Genomic DNA, 24,350 nt, shown 5'->3' with positions numbered 1-24,350 from the left:
AGGGTTGGAAAAAAATGAGCACTTCTGAAATACTGCCTTTGGGTTCTGAAAAATAAGCAAATTCTTCAAATGCATCTGGCAGGAAAACGGAGTGCATCATTATCAACTGGAAATCATTTAATCCTTAGCAATTAAAGCTGAAATAATTAATACCACTGAATACCTTGAATTTTTGATGGACACCATGGTTAGAGCTGTAGTTGATAAGTTCATAAGATATAGGTGCAGAATTAAGCCATTCAGCCCTTCTGGTCTGCTCTGCTACTCTATCATGGCTGATATGTTCCTCATCTGCTACCTATAATGTTACAGACCAAGAGCTGGATTGCGAAATCATCTCCTCCCTAGAACAGATGACCTAGGAGCGCGAGTGGACAATTTAGCCTCCCGAGCCTAACAACCTCAATGTGATCATGGCTGATCGCATCCTGGCCTCAACTCCACCGTTCTGCCCATTCTCCATAACCCTTCAACCCATTACCAATTAAAAATCTGTCTAACTCCTCCTTAAATTTACTTACTGTCCTTGCATCCACCACACTCTGGGGTAACAAATTGCACAGATTCACAATCCTTTGGGAGAAGTCTCTAAGAATAATCTTAGAATAAGAGGTAGCAAATTTAAAACAGATTTGAGGAAAAACTAAGATTATGACCTCTCGTTTTAGAATGCTCCACAAGACGAAGTATCAGCTCCACATCTACTTTATCCATACCTTTTAACATCTGGTACACCTCAAGTAGATCGCCCCTCATTCTTCTAAACTAGAGTGTATAGGCCTAACTGTTCAATCTCTCCTCATATGACAAACCCCTCATCTCTGGAATCAATCTAGTGAACCTCCTCTGAACTGCCTCCATTGACTACATCTTTCGTCAAAAAAGGGGACCGTACCTGTGCATAATACTCCAGGTGCGGTCTTACCAATGCCTTGCATAGTTAGATCTATTCTATTTACTTTACCTGCTGTGTAGTGTCTCAACTGGATAAAGGGGTTTATCCAGTTGAGACACTACACAGCAGGTAAAAGCACCCTCTATTTTGTCCCAACAATTTACTTCAGTGTCAAGCTCAAAGGAGCAGCTTAAGACAACTTTTCGTTTTTCTTTTCATTGCACATTCTGCGACCTCCATGACCAATTCTGCCAACAAGTACCAAATCTGGGGAGTTTTTGCGCTGTCCAATCTCAGATTTTAATCCCATCATTGTGGGTTTGATCAGACCCAGGTATCAGAGATCAAAGTGCATTACATAGGATTACATAGCACATAGGGCCATTTGACTAAACCAGTGGATGTTCATGCTCCACTCAAGCCTCCTCCCATATCTTTCCTCATCTAAATCTATCACTGTATGCCTCCAATCCATTCTACCTCATCTGCATATCTAGCTTCTCCTTAAATGCATCTATACTAGTCGCTTCAACCACTCCTCGCGGTAGTGAGTTCCACATTCATCCTGCTTTTTGTGTGAAGAATTGCTACTGAATTATTTACTGGATTTTGTAGTGACCATCTTCTATTAATGGTCTCTTTCCCACAAGGGGAAACATTCTCTCTGTTTCCACCCTCACCAAGAACTTCAATAAACGTGATCCATTTATTCATAAAATAGAACAGGATGTGCATTTTTCCGCCAGCCTATGGATTAAACTCCCAATGTTGCTCTTTTGAGAAATGGTTTAAAATAACACTGAGGTGTCCACAAAAAATGTTGCACAAAGCTAATTTAGATTTTAAAATATAATCTCACAGTTTTTAACTTGATGTTAAAGGTAACTCGAGTTGACTAATAAGTTACCAAAGATGAAGGACATCAGTTACATGAAAAGACGACGAGCTGGGATTATTCTTAGAACAGAGAAGAATAGGGGAAGATTCAATAGATCTGTTAAAACTAATAACAGAGTAAATAAGGAGAAACCCTTTCTGTTTTCAGAAGGTTGGTGACCAGAGGACACAGATTTAAATTAATTGGCAGAAGAACTGAAGGTGAATAGGGAAATTATTTTTGAGAGCGTTATGGTGATCTGGAATGCATTATCTGGAAGAGTGGAAGCAGATTCAATACTAACTTTGAAAAAGGGAATTCAATAAGTAGCTGATTGCAAAGCATTGGCGGGATGGCTAAAAATCTGGCACACAACTATAATCAAGAATCCAGCTACAAGGGCTTGGTGGTCGCCCACTACACCCTTGGAGGAACTTCATCTTGGGTCTCTTAAAATATAACTTTGACTTTTATTGTTGAATTAAACTGAAGCTACTTTCATATAATAATCACTGCCTTTAAAAGATTGATTCTATAGGGCTGTGAGAATAACAGTTTTTCATTTAAATAGAAACGTTAGGGTCCAAGACCGACATTACAGCAGGGTTCCCACTGTATTTTCAGCAGATCTTTCCAGACTATTACTAAATGCTAAATGATTTTAAAATTAGCCTCATTGTTGTGTTGCAGTTTTACTTGGATAGATTTTTTTGGAATTTGAAATCACAGTCCAGTGGATCGACTGCCAATTTAATTTCAGTGAGACAAGGAGAGAATCTAGCATTTTATCGTGAGCTGCATGTGAAACTGGTGCAGTATCTGCTTTCGGGCACTGCAGGGCAGCACAATGGTTAGCACGGCTGATTCAAGCACCAGAGACCCAGGTTCAAATCCTGCCTTGGGTGACTGTCTTGTGTGGAGTTTGCACGTTCTCCACGTGTCTGCGTGGGTTTCCTCCCACAGTCCAAAGATGTGCAGGTTAGATGGGGTTACAGGGATAGGGCGGGGGAGTGGGCCTAGGTAGGGTGCTTGTTCAAAAGGTCGGCACAGATTTGATGGACCGAATGGCCTCCTTCTGCACTGCTTTGATTCTATGGTTCTAAATTACACATACACCTGTTTTGGAATGTAATTAAAGTGCACTCAGAAATGCAGTCTTTTCGAATTGTTGTAGAAAACAAAACTGGTTGAGAACCTCGTCTGATCAACACTCCACTCCAGCTGCACAATGTGTGACATGCTCATAATACCCTCTGAAGCTGGTACCTGTAAAACCGTAGCCCAGGGAAAACATTGGAATACAAATTTGGAAGGTGGAAAAACAGAATTAGTCTTAATCTCATTCGCTTAATCTCATACTGTACTTGCATTAAATTTGAACTCTCCTGCTAGCATATTATTATTACAGCCATACGCATTTGCTCCATCACACAGACATTTTCTCTGTTGTTTCTGTTTCCACCCCACTTATTTAGATCTCTTTTGTCAGCGGGAGGTTGGGGAGAGGGATGGTATCGGCGATCTATGGGAGGATTATGGGGGAGGATAGGGTGTCCATGGAGGGGATTAAGTCTAAGTGGGAGGAAGAGCTGGGGGAGACAATGGAAGATGGTCTGTGCCTCAATCTCATGTGCGAGGTTGGGGCTGAAACAACTGAAAGCGTGTATCGGGCACACCTCACAAAAGCAAAGATGAGCTGGCTCTTTGAGAGGGTGGAGGATGTCTGCGAGCCCACAATCCATGTGCATATGTTTTGGTCCTGCCCGAAGCTGGAATAGTACTGAAGAGGTATATGACATCATCTGCATATGGACTGTTCTGTGCTGTACTGTTCTAAGTTCTAAGTCTAAGTCTAAGACTTGGAGCCGCGTCCCTGAGAGGACATTGGAGGTGCTGGACCGGCCTGGGTTTCAGGTGGGTGTGGGGGCAGGTGTTTTAGCCTTCGCCTTGCTGATTGCTCATAGGTGGGTCTTGTTGGGGTGGAGATCAGCTTCTCTGCCCAGTGCCTTGGCGTCGCAGGGGGACGTACTAGAATCTTTGACCCTGGAGGAGGTGAAGTTTGAGTTAGGGGGGATGGAGGCGAATTTATGGGGCTTGTTTATCATGCATTTTTGGGAGTTGGTTGCTGTTGAACATTAAGGGGGGAGGTTTGTTTGTTGTTTGCCTTTTGTTTTTAACTTGCAAGTCGATGTTTTAGGTTGCATATTGGTGGGGTCATTTTGTTGTTGTTTCTGTTTACCTTCCTGTATGGTGAAAATAATGAAAATATGGCAAATAAAATGATTTAAAAATTTTTTAGATATCTTTCACTATTTGCATAAAGAATATTCTTTGAATTTAAAAATAATCCACATTTTAGCTAATTGTAGAAGGATGGGAAAATGTAATTAGGCATATTAACTTTAAAATCACTGGCTAAACTTCCTGGAGGTACTAGAAAAAAGAGCAGCTCAGCCAAGATTACTGAGCAGCAGTTAGAAGGCTAGCATTGAAGCACAGTGGTTAGTGTTGTTGCTTCACAGCTCCAGGGCCCCAGGTTTGATTCCCGGCTTGGGTCACCGTCTATGTGGACTCTGTGCGTTCTGCCTGTGACTATGTGGGTTTCCTCCGGATGCTCCAGTTTCCTCCCACAAGTCCTGAAAGACGTGCTATTAGGCAATTTGGACATTCTGCATTCTCCCTCTGTGTACCCGAACAGGCGCCGGAATGTGGCGACTAGGGGCTTTTCACAGTAACTACATTGTCGTGTTAATGTAAACCTACTTGTGACAATAAAGATTATTATTGTTAGTTGGGAACACATAACCAACACTGACTATATACACCATAGAAACACCAATCACACAATTTTAAACATAGCTCTCATCATCTTTATTTGAACATAGGTGGCACACTGATTTTAAAAAAATTATCACATAAAACCGAGAGAAGATTTAGAAGAGTAAAATATGCTTTGATACTACAATACTAATTGCTAACTTACATTTCCGACTGTATCCATCCAACCCTATCTGCCAGGAAGCCACAACATGTAGAAGAGAATGTCCATCTTCATCTTGTTGGTTAATCATGTCCCGTAGATGTGGCTTACATGAAAAAATCCACTTAATAAGTTTTCTGTCATCTAAAATGTAAAAAATAGATGAATGAACACAGCACACAAGTGAAAACCCAAGATGTCTGGTCATCAGTTTCAGGCTCGAAGGGCCAGATGGCCTACTCCTGCACCTAGTTCTTATTGAAACAGTTCCCAAATGCCCGATTGCAAATGCTTGGCTATGCTCCAAGACTCAGCAGGAGTTCTGTTCAACCGAGTGGACTATTTGTTTGATTAACATCTTTACGTGGCTATGAGAAGTTATTTTTTCCTGTGAATTTTTTAATCAATGTCTGATCAGACAAGATTAAGAGGTGTGAAGCGGTTAAAAGCTTCTGTAACTGATGCTATTGACACTCTGATTGACACTTTTATTGGGTTGTAAGCATAGCAGTTTTCTTTTGACAAAGAAAATTTCTAAATGGGTGTTTTTTTTTAATATTAACATTTTAACACCTATTGTTATTGTATAGCTATGGGGCTGTTTAGCACAGGGCTAAATTGCTGGCTTTGAAAGCAGACCAAGGCAGGCCAGCAGCACGGTTACATTCCCGTAACAGCCTCCCTAACAGGCACCGGAATGTGGTGACTGGTGGCTTTTCACAGTAACTTCATTTGAAGCCTACTTGTGGCAATAAGCGATTTTCATTTTCATTTCATTTCCCTACATAATGCACACTGGGTCAACGGTCATGGAGGTTCATAGGGAGCGAGTGGATGAGGGCAACAGAAGCTAATTTTTAAATATTTTATTGAAGGTGTTTTTATATAAACAAACAAATAACTTTATAAACAACCAACACCCCCCCGCTCCCCTAATACTCCCCCTTCTCACATCCAGTTTTTCCCCATTTTAACAGCCCCCCCCCCCCCCCCCCCAACCCAACCACTCAAACCTCCTTAAAGAAATCAATAAACAAAATCCCCATCTCCGAATGAACCCATCCACCGACTCCCTCAAGACGAACTTAACCTTCTCCAGCCTCAGGTCGCTCACCCACATCTCCGTTTTCAGTGGCTCCGATCCCATCACCTAAAACAAAATCTATCTCGGGGCTTTCAGGGAGAAAAATGCCAAGACATCGGCTTCTCTCACCCCCTGGTCTCCCGAATCTTCCGATATCCTGAACATCGCCACCTCTGGACTGAGTACCACCACCTCCAGCACCTTGGACATCACATCCGCGTACCCGCAAGAATCCCTCCATCTCGGACATGGCCAAAATGTGTGGATGTGATTCACAGGCCTCCACGCACACACCTATCCTCTACCCCGTCAAAGAACCTACTTTGATCTTGCTAACGTCATGTGCGCCATATGTATCACTTTAAACTGGATGAGCTTCGTACACGACGAGGATTCGTTCACTCTGTGCAAGGCTACTGCCCACGTCTCGGCCCCCACCTCCTCCTCTCACTTACGCTTTATGTCCCCCACCAGGGGTCCCACCCAATCCATCAAATCTTTCTAAACATCGGGCACCTTCCCCCTCCCCTGTCTCGTTCCCTCAACAGTACCTTGTCTTGCAACTCCAGGGGCGGCACCCAGGAAAGGAAGGCATCTCTCTCCTTACAAAGTCTGCAGGTACCGATAGCTGTTCCCCATGCATAACTCGAACATAACTCGTACTCTTCCTCCAGGTCAACCAACTTGGCAAATTTTCCCCCGATCAACAGATCATCAAATCGCTCAATCCCTGCCTGCCGCCATCCCCCCCCCCCACCGAAATCTCACAGCCAAACCACCCCTTCCCGACACAAACCTACGATTGTCACAGTTCGGTGCCTGCATCTAGGCACCCTCCAGTCCCAAATGTTGCCTCCACTGCTCCCAGGGCCAACACCACCACTCGGCTCACAGCACTAGGCTGGCGAGAACGGCAGAGGTGACGACAACAAAACCTTGAAACATGTTCCCTTACACTATGCTGATACCACCTGACCCCATACTGATCCCTCCCCATGACCCATTTCCTAAGTGTAGCAATGTTCGCCGCCTAGTAGTAATTCATCATGTTCGGTAGTGTCAGGACCTCCCACCCCAGGAAAGCCCTCCTAACCCACCCACAGAAATCAAGAGATCAGTGCATTGACCTTAAAAAACGACTTGGGGACGAAGATTGGGAGGTTCTGGACCACGAACAGAAACCTTGGCAGCACTGTCATTTTACTGTCTGGTGACAGCACGTCCCACCTCTTGAAATCCACTTTCATTTGCTCCATCAGCTGAGCCAGGTTAAACTTGTACAGCTGCGCCCGATCCCAGGCCACCTGGATTCCCAAGTATCTAAAGTTCGCTCCCATCACCTTAAATCGGCAACTCCCCTGAACTCCCATCTTCAGGTGTATCTCCTGCAAAAAGGCCACGTCCACCTTCAGACTTCTAAGGTGCGTGAACATACGCGGCCATTTGACTGGCCCATTCAACCTCATCACATACCACATGCCCAGCCTGGTCAGTGGGGCTCCCCACCCCTAACCGATTAGTCATTCCCCTTTTTGGGCCAGCCTGCGTCATGTGACACTCCAGGCCTGCCCTCGGATGCCCACCATCATCGATCCCTTTCCAAATGCACCACACCAATCACTCCCATGTCTCAACCCTCCCCCCTTCCCTCAAAGAACCACCCCTAAACTTACCTCCCACTTCACTCCCATTTACTAGCCCGCCCAGCTAGCATGGTGGTCCCCGACCATGGCTATCAACCTCCGTACCTCTCCCCCCATCCCTAACGAGTAACTAAAGGTGCATTGTTGTTTCCCTGAAAAACCTGCCCCCCCCCCCAAAAAAAAATCATTAAAAACTTTTAAAAAACACACTGAAAACTCCTCCAACATCCTCACATTCCTCCCAGTCCACTGTCTCTCCAAACTTCATCGCCTCCTCTGGTGTGCCAAGGTATTACTCTCGCTTATGGAAAGACGTGCCGGGTACAATACTCAAAACTTCACCCCCTTTTTAAAGAGGGCAGCCGTAATCCAGTTAACTCCCTTTGCCTGCTCTGGTTCCAGGTCTTGGTACGCCCACAGCTCATTCCCTTCCCAGGTACATTTCCTGGTCTGCCTTACCTATCGAAGGAGCCTCTATTTGTCCAGAAAGCGTTGGAACTGCACCACCATTGGCCTCGGCAGTTCACCCTGTGCACTGGACCTCCAGGGTGCAGGCAAAGGCCCCCTCCCCCATCAATTTCTGCAGCATTGTTTCCACGTAAGCCCCTGCCCCGGCCTCCACACCAACAATGCCTTTAGGCATCCCGACAATCCTGAGGTTTATCCTTCTGGAGCCATTCTCCAAACCTTCCACCTTCTCCCTCAGCCTGTTCTGGTTCTCCCGCATCTCAGCAACGAATGAGGGTAACTGCTGGTCTTGCTCCCCCACCGCCTCCTCCCCTTTCTGAATCGGCAGTTCTGGAACTCCAGCTTCTGTTCCACTTGCTCAATCCCCAACTTAAGTGGTTCCGTCACTTTTGCTAGGTTATCCAGGGCCTCTTTCCTTTGATGCCAAAACTGGTCATTGAGGAACTCTATCAACTGCTCTGTCGAGCACTGGGCAGGCAGCACAGCCCCCTGGGCCTCCACCATCTTATCCTGTGGTGCACCACAAAGACTCTCCTGCTCCAGCAGCTCTTTCTTTCCTGCATCACTCCTAGTCCGTGGATCCATCCACCAGCCACACCAGAGCAGTAAAACCTTCTCCAGGCACCCTTGCACCTTTCGCCTTCAAATACTTCACCCTTGGATGGGGAAAAGGCCAAAAACAATCCGCCTTGAGCAGAAGCTACTCTATGGTCACCATCGGAAGTCCTACAGAAGCTATTTTTAATACAGCTAGGACAAAGTCCCAGAGGACGGAGATGGGCCTTCTAACCAGTCCATCTCAACATTTGCTCCCATTGTACCCGCGCTGTGTGCCATCTATGATCTGTTTCCAGGATCGGCAGGCCCAACTCTTATGCCGCCTTTGTCACCCAAAGTGTAGATTGGATTTTATGATTTGCCAAATCAGGAAATTCCTGCCTCGGTAGTGAAAATCCGGCCCAGTGTGTCAGCCAAGCTTAATGTGTGTATTTTTCTACAAGGGAGCTTGAACCCACAGACTCCTGACACAAAAGCAGGGCTGCAACCACCAAGCCAAAGTCAACACTGGCAAAGAATAACTGAAATGCAGTAGTTTTTTTTGAAAGAAAAGTTACTTACTGGTCTTTATAGATAGTTTGAGGATGGAATGAAGTGGAAATGGTCCAATGCTTTCAAGGTTTACATCATGAGACACTAAGGTACGTAACAGCGATGTTATCCAACTTTTGCAATGGAATGATCTAGGCTCAGGAGCGGCACACTTCGAGGGGAAAAAAAAAGAGACGAAAAAGAAGCTTTGAATATAAACCTTAAAGCACTTTTTATATCTCGTGAAAATACTTCCGATTAAAGCAGACTGATAGAATTCAGCAACAGGGTTTCTTAAAATTATTTATCAAGGACTTTTGGAACCCAAAATAAATCGCCTGGGGTGAAGAGGGAGGAGATGACAATTGCAGATACATTCTTAGCATGGTTTGTTTGTCAGATGTACAGGGGAACAGCAAAGCAAAATTGATTTTGAAACAATAAGATCAGGTCATGAGTAGCGAGAAATATGATCCAAGGAATGCCAAGAGCTGTGAAAAAGATATGTCACACACAATGGGGACGATTTTGAGCCCACAAGTCCGCAGGGTCGTGTTTCCCATTTTCCATGCCCTCGCCAGTGACATTATGAGGTTCACGCCCACAGAGGGCAGGAACCTAATTTTAATGGTTTTGCATGCATTTTAATATAATTAGCCAGTCCTCCTCCTCCACACAACCACATGATCCCCCCTTACCGAATATTCAAAACTCAGATTTACAACAGGTTTTGAAAGGACGGCATGGTAGCGTAGTGGTTAGCACTGCTGCCTCAAGACGCTGAGGACCCAGGTTCCATCCCGGCCTCGGCTCACTGTGTAGAGTTTTCACATTCTCCCAGTGTCTGCATGGGTCTCACTCCTGGTGAGATGTGCCGACTAGGTGAATTGGCCACGCTACATTGCCCCTTAATTGGAAAACAAAAATAATTGGGTACTCTAAATTTATAAACAAAGAGGGGCAGCACGGTGGCGCAGTGGGTTAGCACTGCGGCCTCACGGCATTGAGGTCCCAGGTTCGATCCCGGCTCTGGGTCACTGTCCGTGTGGAGTTTGCACATTCTCCCTGTGTTTGCGTGGGTTTCGCCCCCACAACCCAAAAATGTGCAAGCTAGGTGGATCGGCCCTTCATTGGAAAAATGATTGGGTACACTAAATTTTTTTATTTTATAAACAAAGCAACAGGTTTTGAAAAACGAGATTCAGTCCAGAGGAGCCCCCTCCCCAGGGGCACAAAGGTAAGCACAGAAAAGGTGAGGCCCATGCCTGGACAGTGCCCTGCCACAGGTTCAACTACTGTATTCGAAAAGGGACGGAGACAGAAAGCAGGAAACGATAGGCCAATTAGTCTAACATCTGACTTTGGAAAAATGTTAGAAGCTATTGTAAAAGATGTTAGAGCAGGGCACTTGGAAAGTTCAAGGCAATCAGGCAGAGTCAACATGGTTTTGAGAAAAGAAAATCATGTTTAACCAATTTATCGTAGTTCTCTGAAGGAGTCACATGTTCTATGGATAAAGAGAACCGCTGGATGTACTGTACTTAGATTTCCAGAAAGCATTTGAACAGGTGCCATGCAAATGCTATTCCGTAAAATAAATGTCCATGGTGTAGAGGGTAACATATTGGCATGCATTAAAGAGTGACTAGCTAACAGAGCTTGCATAAATAGGTATTTTTCTGTTTGGCAGGATGTAACAAGTGGTCAAGAAAGCCCAACAACGTCTCTACTTCCTACAGAAGCTAAAGAAATTCGGAATGTCTGCATCGACTCTCACAAACTACAGAGCATCCTATCCGGCTGCATTACAGCTTGGTATGGCAACTGCTTGGCCCAAGATCCCAAGACACTGCAGAGTGTGGTGAACTCAGCCCAATGCATCACACAGGTTTGCCATCCTACCATTGATTCTGTATACACCTCCTGCTGCCTCAGAAAGGCAGACAGCATTGTCAGAGACCCCTCACTTTTCCCTCTTCCAGACACTTCCATCAGGCAGAAGACACAGAAGTCTGAACACCCGCACATCCAGACATAGGAACAGCTTCTTCCCCACAGTTACTAGACTCCTCAATGACTCTCCCTTGGACTAATCGGTCCCCTGTAAGAACGCTATTCACGACGCCCTATGCTGCTCTTGTTTGGCCTTGTTCCGCACTGTAACCAATCATTATTTGTTGATGCACCACTGTCAATGTACTCTGTTGATTATTCTTTTGTCTACTATGTGCATACTGTGTACGTTCCCTTGGCCGCAGAAAAATACTTTTCACTGTACATGTGACAATAAATATCAATCAATCAAGTGTGTGCCACAGGGATTAGTGCTGTGGCCTCAACATTTTACAATGTATACAGTGCCTTGGATGAAGGGACTGACGGTATGGTTGTTAAGTTTGCTGACGACACAAAGAAAAGGAGGAAAGTAAATTGGGAAGAGGACGCGAGGAGTCTACAAAAAGGACATAGATAGGTTAAGCAAGTGGGGAAAAATCTGGTAAATGGTGTATAATGGTGTGTAATATGTGAAATTGTACATTTTTAGCAGGCAGAATAAAAAAAAATCTAATTGGTGAGAGATAGCAGAGCTCAGATGCAGAAGGATCTGGGTGCCTTTGTGTATGAGTCACAAAAGACTAGCATACAGGTTTAGCAAGTAATTAGGAAAGATAATAGAACGTCATCATTTATTGAGGGGGGGATCTGCTTACAAAAATAGGTTGTGTCAGTTGTACATGGCATTGATGAGACCACACCTGGAGTACTAGCTAACAGGAAACAGGTATTGCCCTCCTTATTTAGTGAAAAATATAAATGCATTATATTTAAGCAGTTCAGAGAAGGTGTACTAGACCAATACCAGGAATGGGCAGGTTGTCTTGAGGAAAGGTTAGCTTTGTATTCACTTGTGTTTAGAAGAGTACGAGGTGACTAGATTGAAACCTTTAAAATTCTGAGGGATATTGACAGGCTGGATGCAGAGAGGATGTTCTTGTTAGCGAATCTAGAACTAGGGGCCACTGTTTAAAAATAAAGGTCGCATATTTAAGGCAGAGAGGAGAATCTTTTTCTCTCACAGGGGTGAGTGTCTCTGGAGCTCTCTTCCTCAAAAGGAAGTGGAAGCAGAGTCTTTGAATATTTTTACATCAGTGCTAGATAGATTCTTGATTAACAGGGGTGTGAAAGGTTATCAGGGTGGACAGGAATGTAGGGTTGAAGTTACAATCAGATCAGCCATGATCTTGTCGAATGGTGGAGCAGGCTCGAGGGGCCTGCTCCTGCTTCTAAATCATTTGTTTGTAGGGGTATAGAGTATAAGAGCAAGGAGGTTATGATGAACTTATACAAGACACTAGTTACGCCTCACCTGGACTGTTGTGCACAGTTCTGGGTGCCACACTATAGGAAGGATATGAACGCATTGGGGACCATGCTCAAGAATGGTTCCAGGGATGAGAAAGTTCAGTTATAAGGACAGATTGGGGAGGTTGGGACTGTTCTTGGAGAGAAGAAGGGTAAGAGGAGATTTGATAGAGATGTTTAGAATGATGAGGGGGCCGGACAGAGTAGATTGGGAGAAACTGTTCCCCTTGTGAAAGGATCAAGAATGAGAGGGTACAGGTTTGAAGTGATTTTCGAAAGAAGCAAATGAGATGTGAGAATTTTGTTTTCACACGAGTGCTTTGGGTCTGGAGTGCATTGCCTGGAAGTGTGGTGAAGGCAGGTTCAACCGCAGCATTCAATAGGGCATTAGATGATTATTTTAATAGAAACAATGTGCAGGGGTACAGGGAAAAGTCAGAGGAATGACTCTAAGTCATAATACTCGTTTGGAGAGCTGGTATAGACACGATATGCCAAATGGCCTCCTTCTGCGCCATAAAAATTCTGTGACGAGTGTGAGTAAGTGACTGCAAGCCTGAGGAAGGCGACACTATACAGGTTGCACATTTCATTTTGACGAGCCCAATAAATCAGGTGCATTATCTGAGTTTGCTTCAAACTGCTCTCCATCACGATCTTTTTTCCTCCAGTCATCAATAAAAACATTTTTGGCAGGCTAACTCAAACACCCAACCTCTCATTATAGTTTTCCAAAATACTCCCCCAGTTCAAATCTTTACTTCTTCATCTTAGTTTTGAAAATTGTTTAGTGGAATAAGGATACCGCTGGCAAGGCAGGCATTTGTTGTCCATCCATACTTGCCCTTGGACTTGGTGGCTGGCTGGGCCATTTCAAAAGGCAGTTAAGAGCCAACCACATTGCTGAGGAGTCGTATGTAGGCAAGACCAAGCAAGGGTGACAGATTTCCTCTGCTGAAAAAGGACATTAGTGAAGCAGATGGGATTTTACAATAATCAAGGATTGTTCTGTGGTCAACATTACTGAAACTAGTTTTCAATTCCAGATTTTTAATTAATTGAATTTAAATTCCACAAGCTTCCGTGTCTCAAGAACATTAATCTGGGCCTCTGGATGAGTAGTCCAGTGACATTACCCTGCATCACCATCTCCACCACTTACTCTGCTCCAAAATACTTATAACAAACAACCTTTCCCACAAACCACACTGTCTCACCAAATATATGTTAAACCAAGGCCCTGTCTGCCCTCACAGGTGGACATTACAAATAATCCCAAGGGACTATGTCAAAGAGATGGGTAATTATCCCCAGTGTCCTGGCCAATACTTGTCCCTTGTTCAACATCGCAAGAACAGATTACCTGGTCATTATTACATTACTATTCGCAGATGGGAGTTTGCTGTGTGCAAATTGGCTCCTGGCTTTCCTACAGCATTGCAATGGTGACTACACTCCAAAAATACTTAATTGGCTGCAAAATTCTTTGGAAAGTCCTGTGATCATGAAAGGTACTATTTAAATGCAGATAATGTGACATAGATTCACTTAGTTGTGAAAAAAACAAATCCTCTTACTTCTGCAAGTAAAGTCACAAGTGGTGGGCACGGTGGCACAATGGTTAGCACTGCTGTCTCAAAGCACCAGGGACCTGGGTTAGATTCTGGCCGTGGGTCACTGTCTACGTGGAGTTTGCACTTTCTCCCAGTGTGTGCATGGGTTTCCTCCGGCTGCTCCGGTTTCCACCAAAAGTCAAAAGATGTACGGGTTAGGTGGATTGGACTAGCTAAATTGCCTGTTAGTGTCCCAAGATGTGCAGGTTAGGTGGATGGGCCACAATCACGGTGTTGGGTTATTGGGATAGGACAGGGGAGTGGGCGGAGAGAGGGTGTTCTTTCAGAGAGTCGGTGCAGACTCCTCGGGCACTGTCGGGTTTCTATCGATACTGTGGTCAACAAGCATAATACATTCCCAGCGAATTCCCTTTCTGAAATGCCTACCGCAAATAGTTCCTTAAGCGAGATCTGTGTAGCGCTGTAGTGGTTTCCAGGGATGAATTTACATTCACACAGGACAGAGTAAAGAGCCTGGGAAGGAAAGGGTATTAAAAATGAAGTCAGCACACAATTCCCGAACAGCTTTATTAATTAACTGCTACATTGCTCAGCATTCCCACAGAGATAAGAGTTTTTACGCCTTTCAGAGGAAAAGTGAATTTTTTTTGTCTTCGTCCATTGTGGGGGATGGTGTGTGGTACAGTGTCCAATAAAAATTCACCTCCTCAGCCTTGAATATTAATTGCAGTACGTCAGATGTGGAGCTCAGTTAACTTGGATTAAACCTGGAATCTTTCTGCTGCTGGATTTCACCAAAATAAACAGGGTGGTTTCTAAATAGACGGGATGCTTAGCAGCAGTATTCCTATGCCCAAATGGCAAGATAAAAATCTATCCTTGTGTTCCAATAACTCTCGAAAAACATTTCTTCCGATTTCACTCTGTCTTTCAGTGCTAATCCAAAGTTATGATGTGGAGATGCCGGCATTGGACTGGGGTGAGCACAGTAAGAAGTCTTACAACACCAGGTTAAAGTCCAACAGGTTTGATTCAAACACGAGCTTTCGGAACGCAGCTCCTTCCTCAGGTGAATCCAAAGTTGATACTGCCGTGTTACCATTTCATAAAATAGTGGGAACAAAACATGTGTCATTTGAAATCCTCGCTATATTGCAATTTTTGTTCACTCTGGAATAGGATCGCTTTTCTATAGGTGCAGACACTCCCCATTATTTTTCATTCACTGAAGAAAGATAGGGAGGAGAGAAGATGGGGGCCGGAAAGGTTGGCCATGTTGCTCTATTATTTGGTTATAAATATGGCGGTCAATATGGTCGCCTTCCTTAATCCTAAATATGTTTACACTTAGAGTCGCCAGGTATCTCTCGACATCGCCACAAGGTTCAAACCCGAATACTGATCAAAGAGCCAATACACCAGTTAGTTAGTTCAAAGTCAAGATTATGTATTTACACACACAGTAAGATCTAGTCATGCACAAAGTACTACAAACTAAACTATCTCTAACGCTAATGCCTATACTTAACTTCGGGTGCCCACTCAGTCAGAGGAACAAAGGTCGTTGTTCGGATCTGAGGTTGTTGGGTTTTTGTTCACTCTGGAATAGGATCGATTTTCTATAGGTGCAGACACACCCCATTATTTTTCATTCACTGAAGAAAGATAGGGAGGAGAGAAGATAGGGGCCGGAAAGGTTGGCCATTATTCTCAATGTGATGCTCTCGGCTGTTAAGGCCTTTCACCACGAGACAAATTGGTTCCATCACAACTATAGAGCCTGAGCAGTCCAGATACACAAATCTTTAGGAGTTGGAGGGCGGCATGGTGACTGAACCTGCTGCAACAAAGCCCTAGAGACCCGGGTTCAATTCCAACCTCGACTGTGTGGAGTTTGCATGTTCTCCCCATGTCTGCGTGGGTTTCCTTCGGGTGCTCCAGTTTCCTCCAACAGCCTAAAGATGATGTGGAGATGCCGGAGTTGGACTGGGGTGAGCACAGTAAGAAGTATTACAACACCAGGTTGAAGTCCAACAGGTTTGTTTCAAATCACTAGCTTTCGGAGCACTGCTCCTTCCTCAGGTGAATCCTCAGATTTACCGGAGGAAGGAGCAGTGCTCTGAAAGCTAGTGATTTGAAACAAACCTGTCAGTCGAAAGATGTGCAGGTTAGGTGGACTGGCCATCCCAAATTGCTCCTTCGTGTCCAGGGGTGTGTAGGTTAGGTGGAGTTATGGGATTAAAGGGGTAGGGTTGTGGAGTGCTCTTTCAGAGGGTTGGTGCATATTCAATGGGCCGAATGGCCTCCTTCTACACTGTAGGAGTTATATTCAAAGATAGCAAATCTGTATATAAAACATGTGGGACCCAAGTCCAATAAAAAGAGCACAGAGTACAAACATAGAGGTAATGGTACATATACCCGTAACAGCCTCCCCGAACAGGTGCCGGAATGTGGCGACTAGGGGATTTTCACAGTAACTTCATTGAAGCCTACTTGTGACAATATGCAATTTTCATTTTTCATTCTTTTCATATACATATATTTGTTGAGGACACAGGAAAAACGAGTAGATTATTCAGCCTCTCAAACCTGTTGTACCACTCATTCAGATTGTAGCTGATTTTTAACTCTTATCTACGTTCCTTATAACCCTTTACCGAACAAAATACCATAAAGACTAATGCAAAAGTCTAAGAATAACTTTTTAAACAAAAAGTAGGGGATCCACTTTTAAACGAATATAGTTTTGAGAGTTGAAATGTTCCCTCTCTCAATGCCTCGTTATCGCAGAGTTGCCAGGTCACAGACTGTTCCCACCAGTGGGCAGCACAGTAGCATGGCGGTTAGCATAAATGCTTCACAGCTCCAGGGTCCCAGGTTCGATTCCCGGCTGGGTCACTGTCTGTGCGGAGTCTGCACGTCCTCCCCGTGTGTGCATGGGTTTCCTCCGGGTGCTCCGGTTTCCTCCCACAGTCCAAAGATGTGCGGGTTAGGTGGATTGGCCATGCTAAATTGCCCGTAGTGTCCTAATAAAAGTAAGGTTAAGGGGGGGGTTGTTGGGTTACGGGTATAGGGTGGATACGTGGGTTTGAGTAGGGTGATCATGGCTCGGCACAACATCGAGGGCCGAAGGGCCTGTTCTGTGCTGTACTGTTGTATAATCTATTCTATAATCTATAACACCACCTCAAAAATAGGATAAAAGGAGCCAAATACACTCCATTAACCTGGATGAGTGCAGCTCCAACAACACTGAAGAAGCTCAACATCATTCAGGACAAAGCAGTTTGCTTGATTGTTACCCCAGCTGCAAGCATTTATTTTCCCCACCACTGATGCACAGTAGCAGCCATGTGTACCATCCACCAGATGTATTGCAAGAACTCACCAAGGTTCCTTGGGCAACATCCTCCAACCCACAACCTCTACCATTTAGAAGGACAAGAGGAGCTGATACGTGGGAACACCACCACAAGCCATTCACATTCCTGACTTGGAAATATATTATCTGTCCATTACGAGGATGCTACTAGGACTTGATGGTCTGAGTTATAAGGAGAAGCTGGGACTTTTTTCCCTGGCGTGTAGGAGGCTTAGGGGTGATCGCAAAAAGACACTGATAAGATGCAGAGCTGGGCCGAAAAATGGCAGATGGATTTTAACCCTGATAAATGCGAGGTGATTCATTTTGGCATTAAAAAATTGAATGGGGATTACAGGGTCAACGGCAGGGTTCTGAGGAATGTGGTGGAACAGAGAGATCTTGGGGTTCACGTCCACAGATCTCTGAAGGTTGCCACTCAAGTGGATAGAGCCATGAAGAAGGCTTATAGTGTGTTAGCGTTTATTAACAGGGGGCTTGAGTTTAAGAGCCGCAGGGTTATGCTGCAACTATACATGACCCTGGTGAGACCACATTTGGAGTATTGTGTGCAGTTCTGGTCACCTCATTATAGGAAGGATGTGGAAGCATTGGAAAGGGTGCAGAGGAGATTTACCAGGATGCTGCCTGGTTTGCAGGATAGGTCTTATGAGGAAAGGTTGAGGGAGCTAGGGCTTTTCTGGAGCTGAGGAGGACGAGAGGCGACTTACTAGAGGTTTACAAGATGATGAGGGGGATAGATAGAGTGGACGTTCAGAGGCTATTTCCTTGGGTGGATGTAGCTGTTACAAGGGGGCATAACTGTAAGATTCAGGGTGGGAGATATAGGAGGGGTGTCCGAGGTAGGTTCTTTACTCAGAGAGTGGTGAGGGTGTGGAATGGACTGCCTACTGTGATAGTGGAGTCGGACACTTGAAAAACTTTCAAGCGGTTATTGGATAGGCACATGGAACACACTAGAATGACAGGGAGTGGGATAGCTTGACCTTGGTTTCGGACAATGTTCGGCACAACATCGAGGGTCGAAGGGCCTGTTCTGTGCTGTACTGTTCTATGTTCTATCTTATAGGGGTCTATAAAATAATGAGGAGCATAGATAAGGTAGATAGTCAACATCTTTTCCAAAAGGTAGGAGTCTAGAACTAGAGGGCATAGGTTTAACGCGAGAGCGGAGAGATACTAGAGACCAGAGGGGAAATGTTTTCACACAGAGGGTGGTGAGCGTCTGGAACAAGCTGCCAGAGGCAGTGGTAGAGGCAGGTAGTTTATCCCTTAAAAAATTTAGATAGTTACACGGGCAGGGTGAGTATAAAGGGATATCGGCCAAATGCGGGAAATTGGGACTAGCTTAGTGATAGAAACTGGGTGGCATGGACAAGCTGGGCCGAAGAGCCTGTTTCCATGCTGTAAACATCTATGACTATGTCGCTCGGTCAAAATTCTGGAACTCCCACCCAACATGGGCTGCAGCAGTTCAAGGAGGCAGTGCAGCACCACCTCAACAGCAACTTGGATGGGCAATAAATGCTGGCCTAGCCAGTGATACCCACATCCCAATGAAGTTCAAATTTTAATCACTTTCATTTTCAATGACTGCTTACCTCCCATAGGTTTTTTTTTGCCGCTCTTTCAATAGCTATTTGCCAAATCGGGGGATTGTAGCCTTTCCATTTCAAGATCTCAAGAGAGTTGCTGTCTGTCCCTGTGAAAGCCAAGGTTAGCAGTTAAAACAATGATCTAAAAATCACAAATTTGAAACTGGTCATTAATGTTTATTGACACACACGTATAAATGGTTTTATTCGTATTTGGTGGTGCTTGCTGGTTTCACATCAGCTAGTTAATGTACCATAAAATTCAATGGAAAACTCACTGAATTCACAAAAAAAGACAAGAAAATAGTGATTCATTTCAGCAAAGCTGCACAAAGTGACTCAACCTGATTTGCTCGAGTTGTGGGCATACATGTGATGAAGCCGGTGCTACTCACTCTTAATCCCCATGGATAAAGACGCTCAGAAACACAAATTCAGTCTCTGGCCACTTGCTACTGCTGTGACACTGTGTGCAAGTGACTATAATAGGCCAAGCAAAAGGGCTGCAAATGATTTCCAAAACCCCATTTGTTGTTTGTCGCGTCAGGTTCCCCTTTTTGATGAGCTTTAAGCCCTACGCTACTCTCTTGGATCAGAGAGCAGCAAACATGTAGGAGCTAACAACCAAGTCGTCTTACTCAATGATCCCTCTAAACTTGTGTTGTAAGTGGCCTGTTTATTTCAATGCTCAATATTTTCACATTCTTTTGTGCAATGTCTAAAAGGTACAGCTTGTGAGCTTGTACAATACAGTTACATTTGCTGAACACCGTCATACCCATGCCAACTTTTATTTCAGGACAGAGAGCAGTAAAAACTGATCTTGTATCTTTGTTTCTTAACTTAATCATAGAATCAAAGAATTTAGAGTGCAGAAGGAGGCCATTTGGCCTATCGAGTCTGCATCGGCTCTTGGAAAGAGCACCTCACCCAAGCCCGCACCTCCACCCTATCCCCGCAACCCCATCCAACTATTTTGTTTGGATACGCAGAACAATTTAGCATGGTCAATCCACCTAACCTGCACATCTTTGGACTGTGGGCAGAAGCCGGAGCAGCCGGAGGAAGCCTATGCACACACGGGGAGAACATGAAGACTCCCAGTTAGTGACCCAAGCCAAGAATCGAACCTGGGACCCTGGAGCTGCGAAGGAACTGTGCTAACCACTGTGCTATGAATCACCTCCATGTTTAGCAGGAAGGTAACCTTTTAATTCTGGAGCAAAAATCTCCCCATCTCATCTCCCCCCTCCCTTTCATTTGCCACAGTTTATTCTTCCACTCAATGCCCAAGATTTTGCCACCCATAACCCGCTTTCCCCCACTTCTTTTCTCATCGATCTCCTCTCTCAATCTAAAGCCGCTTCCGCCATCCCGGCCCTATTCGTTCCGCGCCCCCCACTTCATTCCACTCCCCACCTCCCTCCGCTCCGCCCCCACCTCCCTTTGCTCCACACCCCCCTTTGCTCCGTGCCCCAGCCTCACTTTGCTCCCCCTCTCCGCACCTCCCTTCGCTCTTACTCCCCACACCTCCCATAGCCCCCCTCTCCGCACCCGTTTCCCGTTGCTCCCCCTCTCCGCACCTCCCATCTGCCTTTGCTTCCTGCTCTCCAACCTCCCATCTCCAACCTCACCATTATCTCCTCCCAGCTCACTTCTCTCCCCCTCTCAAACTCTGCTTCCCTCCCCCACCCTACCTGCTCTTCCCTCTGCCTCTCCAATCACCAATTAATTTATTGCATTCAACCATGATCTAAAGAACAAAGAAAAATTACAGCACAGGAACAGCCCTTCGGCCCTCCAAGCCTGCGCCGACCCAGACCCTCTAGCTACAAATGTCGCCTATTTTCTAAGGATCTGTATCCCTCTGCTCCCTGCCCATTCATGTATCTGTCTAGTTACATCTTAAATTACGCTATTGTGCCTGCCTCTACCACCTCTGCCGGCAATGCGTTCCAGGCACACACCACCCTCTGCATAAAGAACTTTCCACGTATATCTCCCTGAAACTTTTCCCCTCTCGCCTTGAACTCGTGACCCCTAGTAATTGAGTCCCCCACTCTAGGAAGACACTTCTTGCTATCCATCCTGTCTATACCTCTCTTGATTTTGTAGACCTCATGAGGTCCCCCCTCAACCTCCGTCTTTCTAATGAAAATAATCCTAATCTACTCAACCTCTCTTCATAGCTAGCGCCCTCCATACCAGGCAACATCCTGGTGAACCTCCTCTGCACCCTCTCCAAAGCATCCACATCCTTTAGGTAATGTGGCGACCAGAACTGTATGCAGTATTCCAAATGTGGCCAAACCAAAGTCTTATACAACTGTAACATGACCTGCCAACTTTTGTACTCGATATCCCTTCCGATGAAGGAAAGCATGCCATATGCCTTCTTGACCACTATCGGCCTGCGCAGCCACCTTCAGGGTACAATGGACCCGAACACCCAGATCTCTCAGTGCATCAATTTTTCCCAGAGCTTTTTCATTTACCGTATAGTTCGCTCTTGAATTGGATCTTCCAAAATGCATCACCTCGCATTTGCCAGAATTGATCTCCAGTGGATTGGCCATGATAAATTGCCCTTAGTGTCCAAAATTCTATGATCTATGATTAACCTAGGACAAAAGTTCGGCACAACATCGTGGGCCGAAGGGCCTGTTCTGTGCTATATTTCTCTATATCTATATCATATTTGCCATTTCTCCACCCAACTCTCCAATCTATCTATATTCTGCTGTATTCTCTGACAGTCCCCTTCACTATCTGCTACTCCACCAATCTTAGTGTCATCTGCAAACTTGCTAATCAGACCACCTATACCTTCGTCCAGATCATTTGTGTATATCACAAACATCAGTGGTCCCAGCATGGATCCATGTGGAACACCACTGGTCACAGTTTTCCATTTTGAGAAACTCCCTTCCACTACTACTCTCTGTCTCCTGTTGCCCAGCCAGTTCTTTATCCATCTAGCTAGTACATCCTGGACCCCATGAGACTTCACTTTCTCCATCAGCCGACAATGGGGAACCTCATCACACACCTTACTGAAGTCCATGTATATGACATCTACAGCCCTTCCCTCATCAATCAACTTTGTCACTTCCTCAAAGAATTCTATTAAGTTGGTAAGACATGACGTTCCCTGCACAAAACCATGTTGCCTATCACTGAAAAGCCCATTTTCTTCCAAATGGGAATAGATGCTATCCCTCAGTATCTTCTACAGCAGCTTCCCTACCATTGACGTCAGGCTCACCAGTCTATAATTACCTGGATTATCCCTGCTACCCTTCTTAAACAAGGGGACAACATTAGCAATTCTCCAGTCCTCCGGCACCTCACCAGTGTTCAAAGATGCTGCAAAGATATATGTTAAGGCCCCAGCTATTTCCTCTCTCACTTCCCTCAGCAACCTGGGATAGATCCCATCCGGACCTAGAGACTTGCCCACTTTAATGCCTTTTAGAATACCCAACACATCCTCTCTCCTTATGCCGACTTGACCTAGAGTAATCAAACATCTATCCCTAACCTCAACATCTGTCATATCCCTCTCCTCGATGAATACAGATGCAAAGTACTCGTTAAGAATATCAACCATTTTCTGACTCCACGCACAACTTTCCTCCTTTGTCCTCGAGTGTGCCAACCCTTTCTCTAGTTACCCTCTTGTTCCTTATATATGAATAAAAGGGTTTGGCATTTTCCTTAACCCTGTTTGCTAAAGATAATCCATGACCCCTTTTAGCCCTCTTGATTCCTCGTTTCAGATTGGTCCTACATTCCCGATATTCTTCCAAAGCTTAGTCTGTCTTCAGTCACCTAAACCGTATGTATGCTTCCTTTTTCCTCTTAGCTAGTCTCACAATTTCACTTGTCATCCACGATTCCCTAATCTTGCTATTTCGATCCCTCATTTTCCATAGTGCCCTCCTTCAGCACAGCTGTGATATCCTCTCTGACCAGCAATGCAACTCCTCCACCCCTTTTACATCCCTATCCCACCTGAAGCATCGATATCCTGGGATATTTAGTTGCCAATCAAGTCCTTCCCTCAACCAAGTCTCAGTAATAGCAATAACATCATACTCCCAGGTACTAATCCAAACCCGAAGTTCATCTGTCCTGCATTCTAATCAACTTCTCTTTAAAAGCCTCCCATATATCAAATGTGGATTTACTTTCAAACAGCTGCTCCCAATTCACATTCCCCAGATCCTGCCGAATTTTGGTATAGTTGGCCTTCCCCCAACTTAGCATTCTTCCTTTAGGACCATTCTCGTCTTTGTCCATGAGTATTCTAAAATTTATGGAATTGTGATCGCTATTCCCAAAGTAATCACCGACTGAAACTTCAACCACCTGGCCGGGCTCATTCCCCAACACCAGGTCCAGAATGGCCCCTTCCAGAGTTGGACTATTTACATACTGCTCTACAAAACCCTCCTGGATGCTCCTTACAAATTCTGCTCCATCTAGACCTCTGACACTAAGTGTATCCCAGTCAACGTTGGGAAAATTAAAATCTCCCATCACCACCACCCTGTTGCTCCTACATCTTTCCATAATCTGTTTACATATTTGTACCTCTATCTCGCACTCGCAGTTGGGAGGTCTGTAGTACAGCCCCAACATTGTTACCACACCCTTCCTATTTCTGAGCTTTGCCCATATTGCCTCATTGCTCGAGTCCTCCATAGTGCCCTCCTTCAGCACAGCTGTGATATCCTCTCTGACCAGCAATGCACTCCTCCATCCCTTTTACCTCCCTATCCCACCTGAAGCATCGATATCCTGGGATATTTAGTTGCTAATCATGTCCTTCCCTCAACCAAGTCTCAGTAATAGCAATAACATCATACTCCCAGGTACTAATCCAAACCCTAAGTTCATCTGCCTTACCTACTACACTTCTTGCATTAAAACAAATGCACCTCAGACCACCAGTCCCTTTGCGTTCATCATCTGCTCCCTGCCTACTCTTCCCCTGACTTCATGATCTAGTTCCTTACAGGCTTTAGTTACTACCTCCTTACTGTCCACTAACCTCCTCATTTTGTTCCCATCCCCCTGCCACATTAGTTTAAACCCTCCCCAACAGCGTTAGCAAAAGCACCCCCAAGAACATTGGTTCCAGTCCGGCCCAGGTGTAGACCATCCAATTTGTAGTAGTCCCACCTCCCCCAGAACCTGTCCCAATGTCCCAAAAATCTGAACCCCTCCCTCCTGCCACGCATTCATCCTGCCTATTCTTTCATTTCTACTCAGACTACCACGTGGCACTGGTAGCAATCCTGAGATTACTACCTCCGAGGTCCGACTTTTTAAACTTGGCTCCTAACTCCCTAAATTCTGCTTGTAGGACCTCATCCCGTGTTTTACCTACAT

The 24,350-nt window shown here is 45.1% G+C and overlaps 1 protein-coding gene across 6 annotated transcripts in view; it reads right to left on the bottom strand.

Annotated features, from left to right (window-relative positions):
* Nucleotides 1-24,350, bottom strand: part of LOC119972705 (TPR and ankyrin repeat-containing protein 1-like) — a 211,443-nt gene that overhangs the window by 89,623 nt on the left and 97,470 nt on the right. For 4 of the 6 annotated variants that reach the window (XM_038809842.1, XM_038809843.1, XM_038809844.1 and 1 more), the window contains 4 exons: nt 18,960-19,060; nt 14,400-14,486; nt 9,067-9,208; nt 4,756-4,896 (listed from right to left, as the gene is read on the bottom strand). In XM_038809842.1, the coding sequence (XP_038665770.1) occupies nt 4,756-4,896; nt 9,067-9,208; nt 14,400-14,486; nt 18,960-19,060 (471 nt within the window). Of the gene's footprint in view, nt 1-4,755; nt 4,897-9,066; nt 9,209-14,399; nt 14,489-18,959; nt 19,061-24,350 lie in introns of those variants that run through there. The other 2 variants (XM_038809846.1, XM_038809845.1) reach the window with 2 other exon arrangements.

Source organism: Scyliorhinus canicula, chromosome 10 (assembly GCF_902713615.1).
Source record: "Scyliorhinus canicula chromosome 10, sScyCan1.1, whole genome shotgun sequence".
NCBI classification, from domain to species: Eukaryota; Metazoa; Chordata; class Chondrichthyes; order Carcharhiniformes; family Scyliorhinidae; genus Scyliorhinus; species Scyliorhinus canicula.
This window is presented reverse-complemented; position numbering and strand designations above follow the sequence as displayed.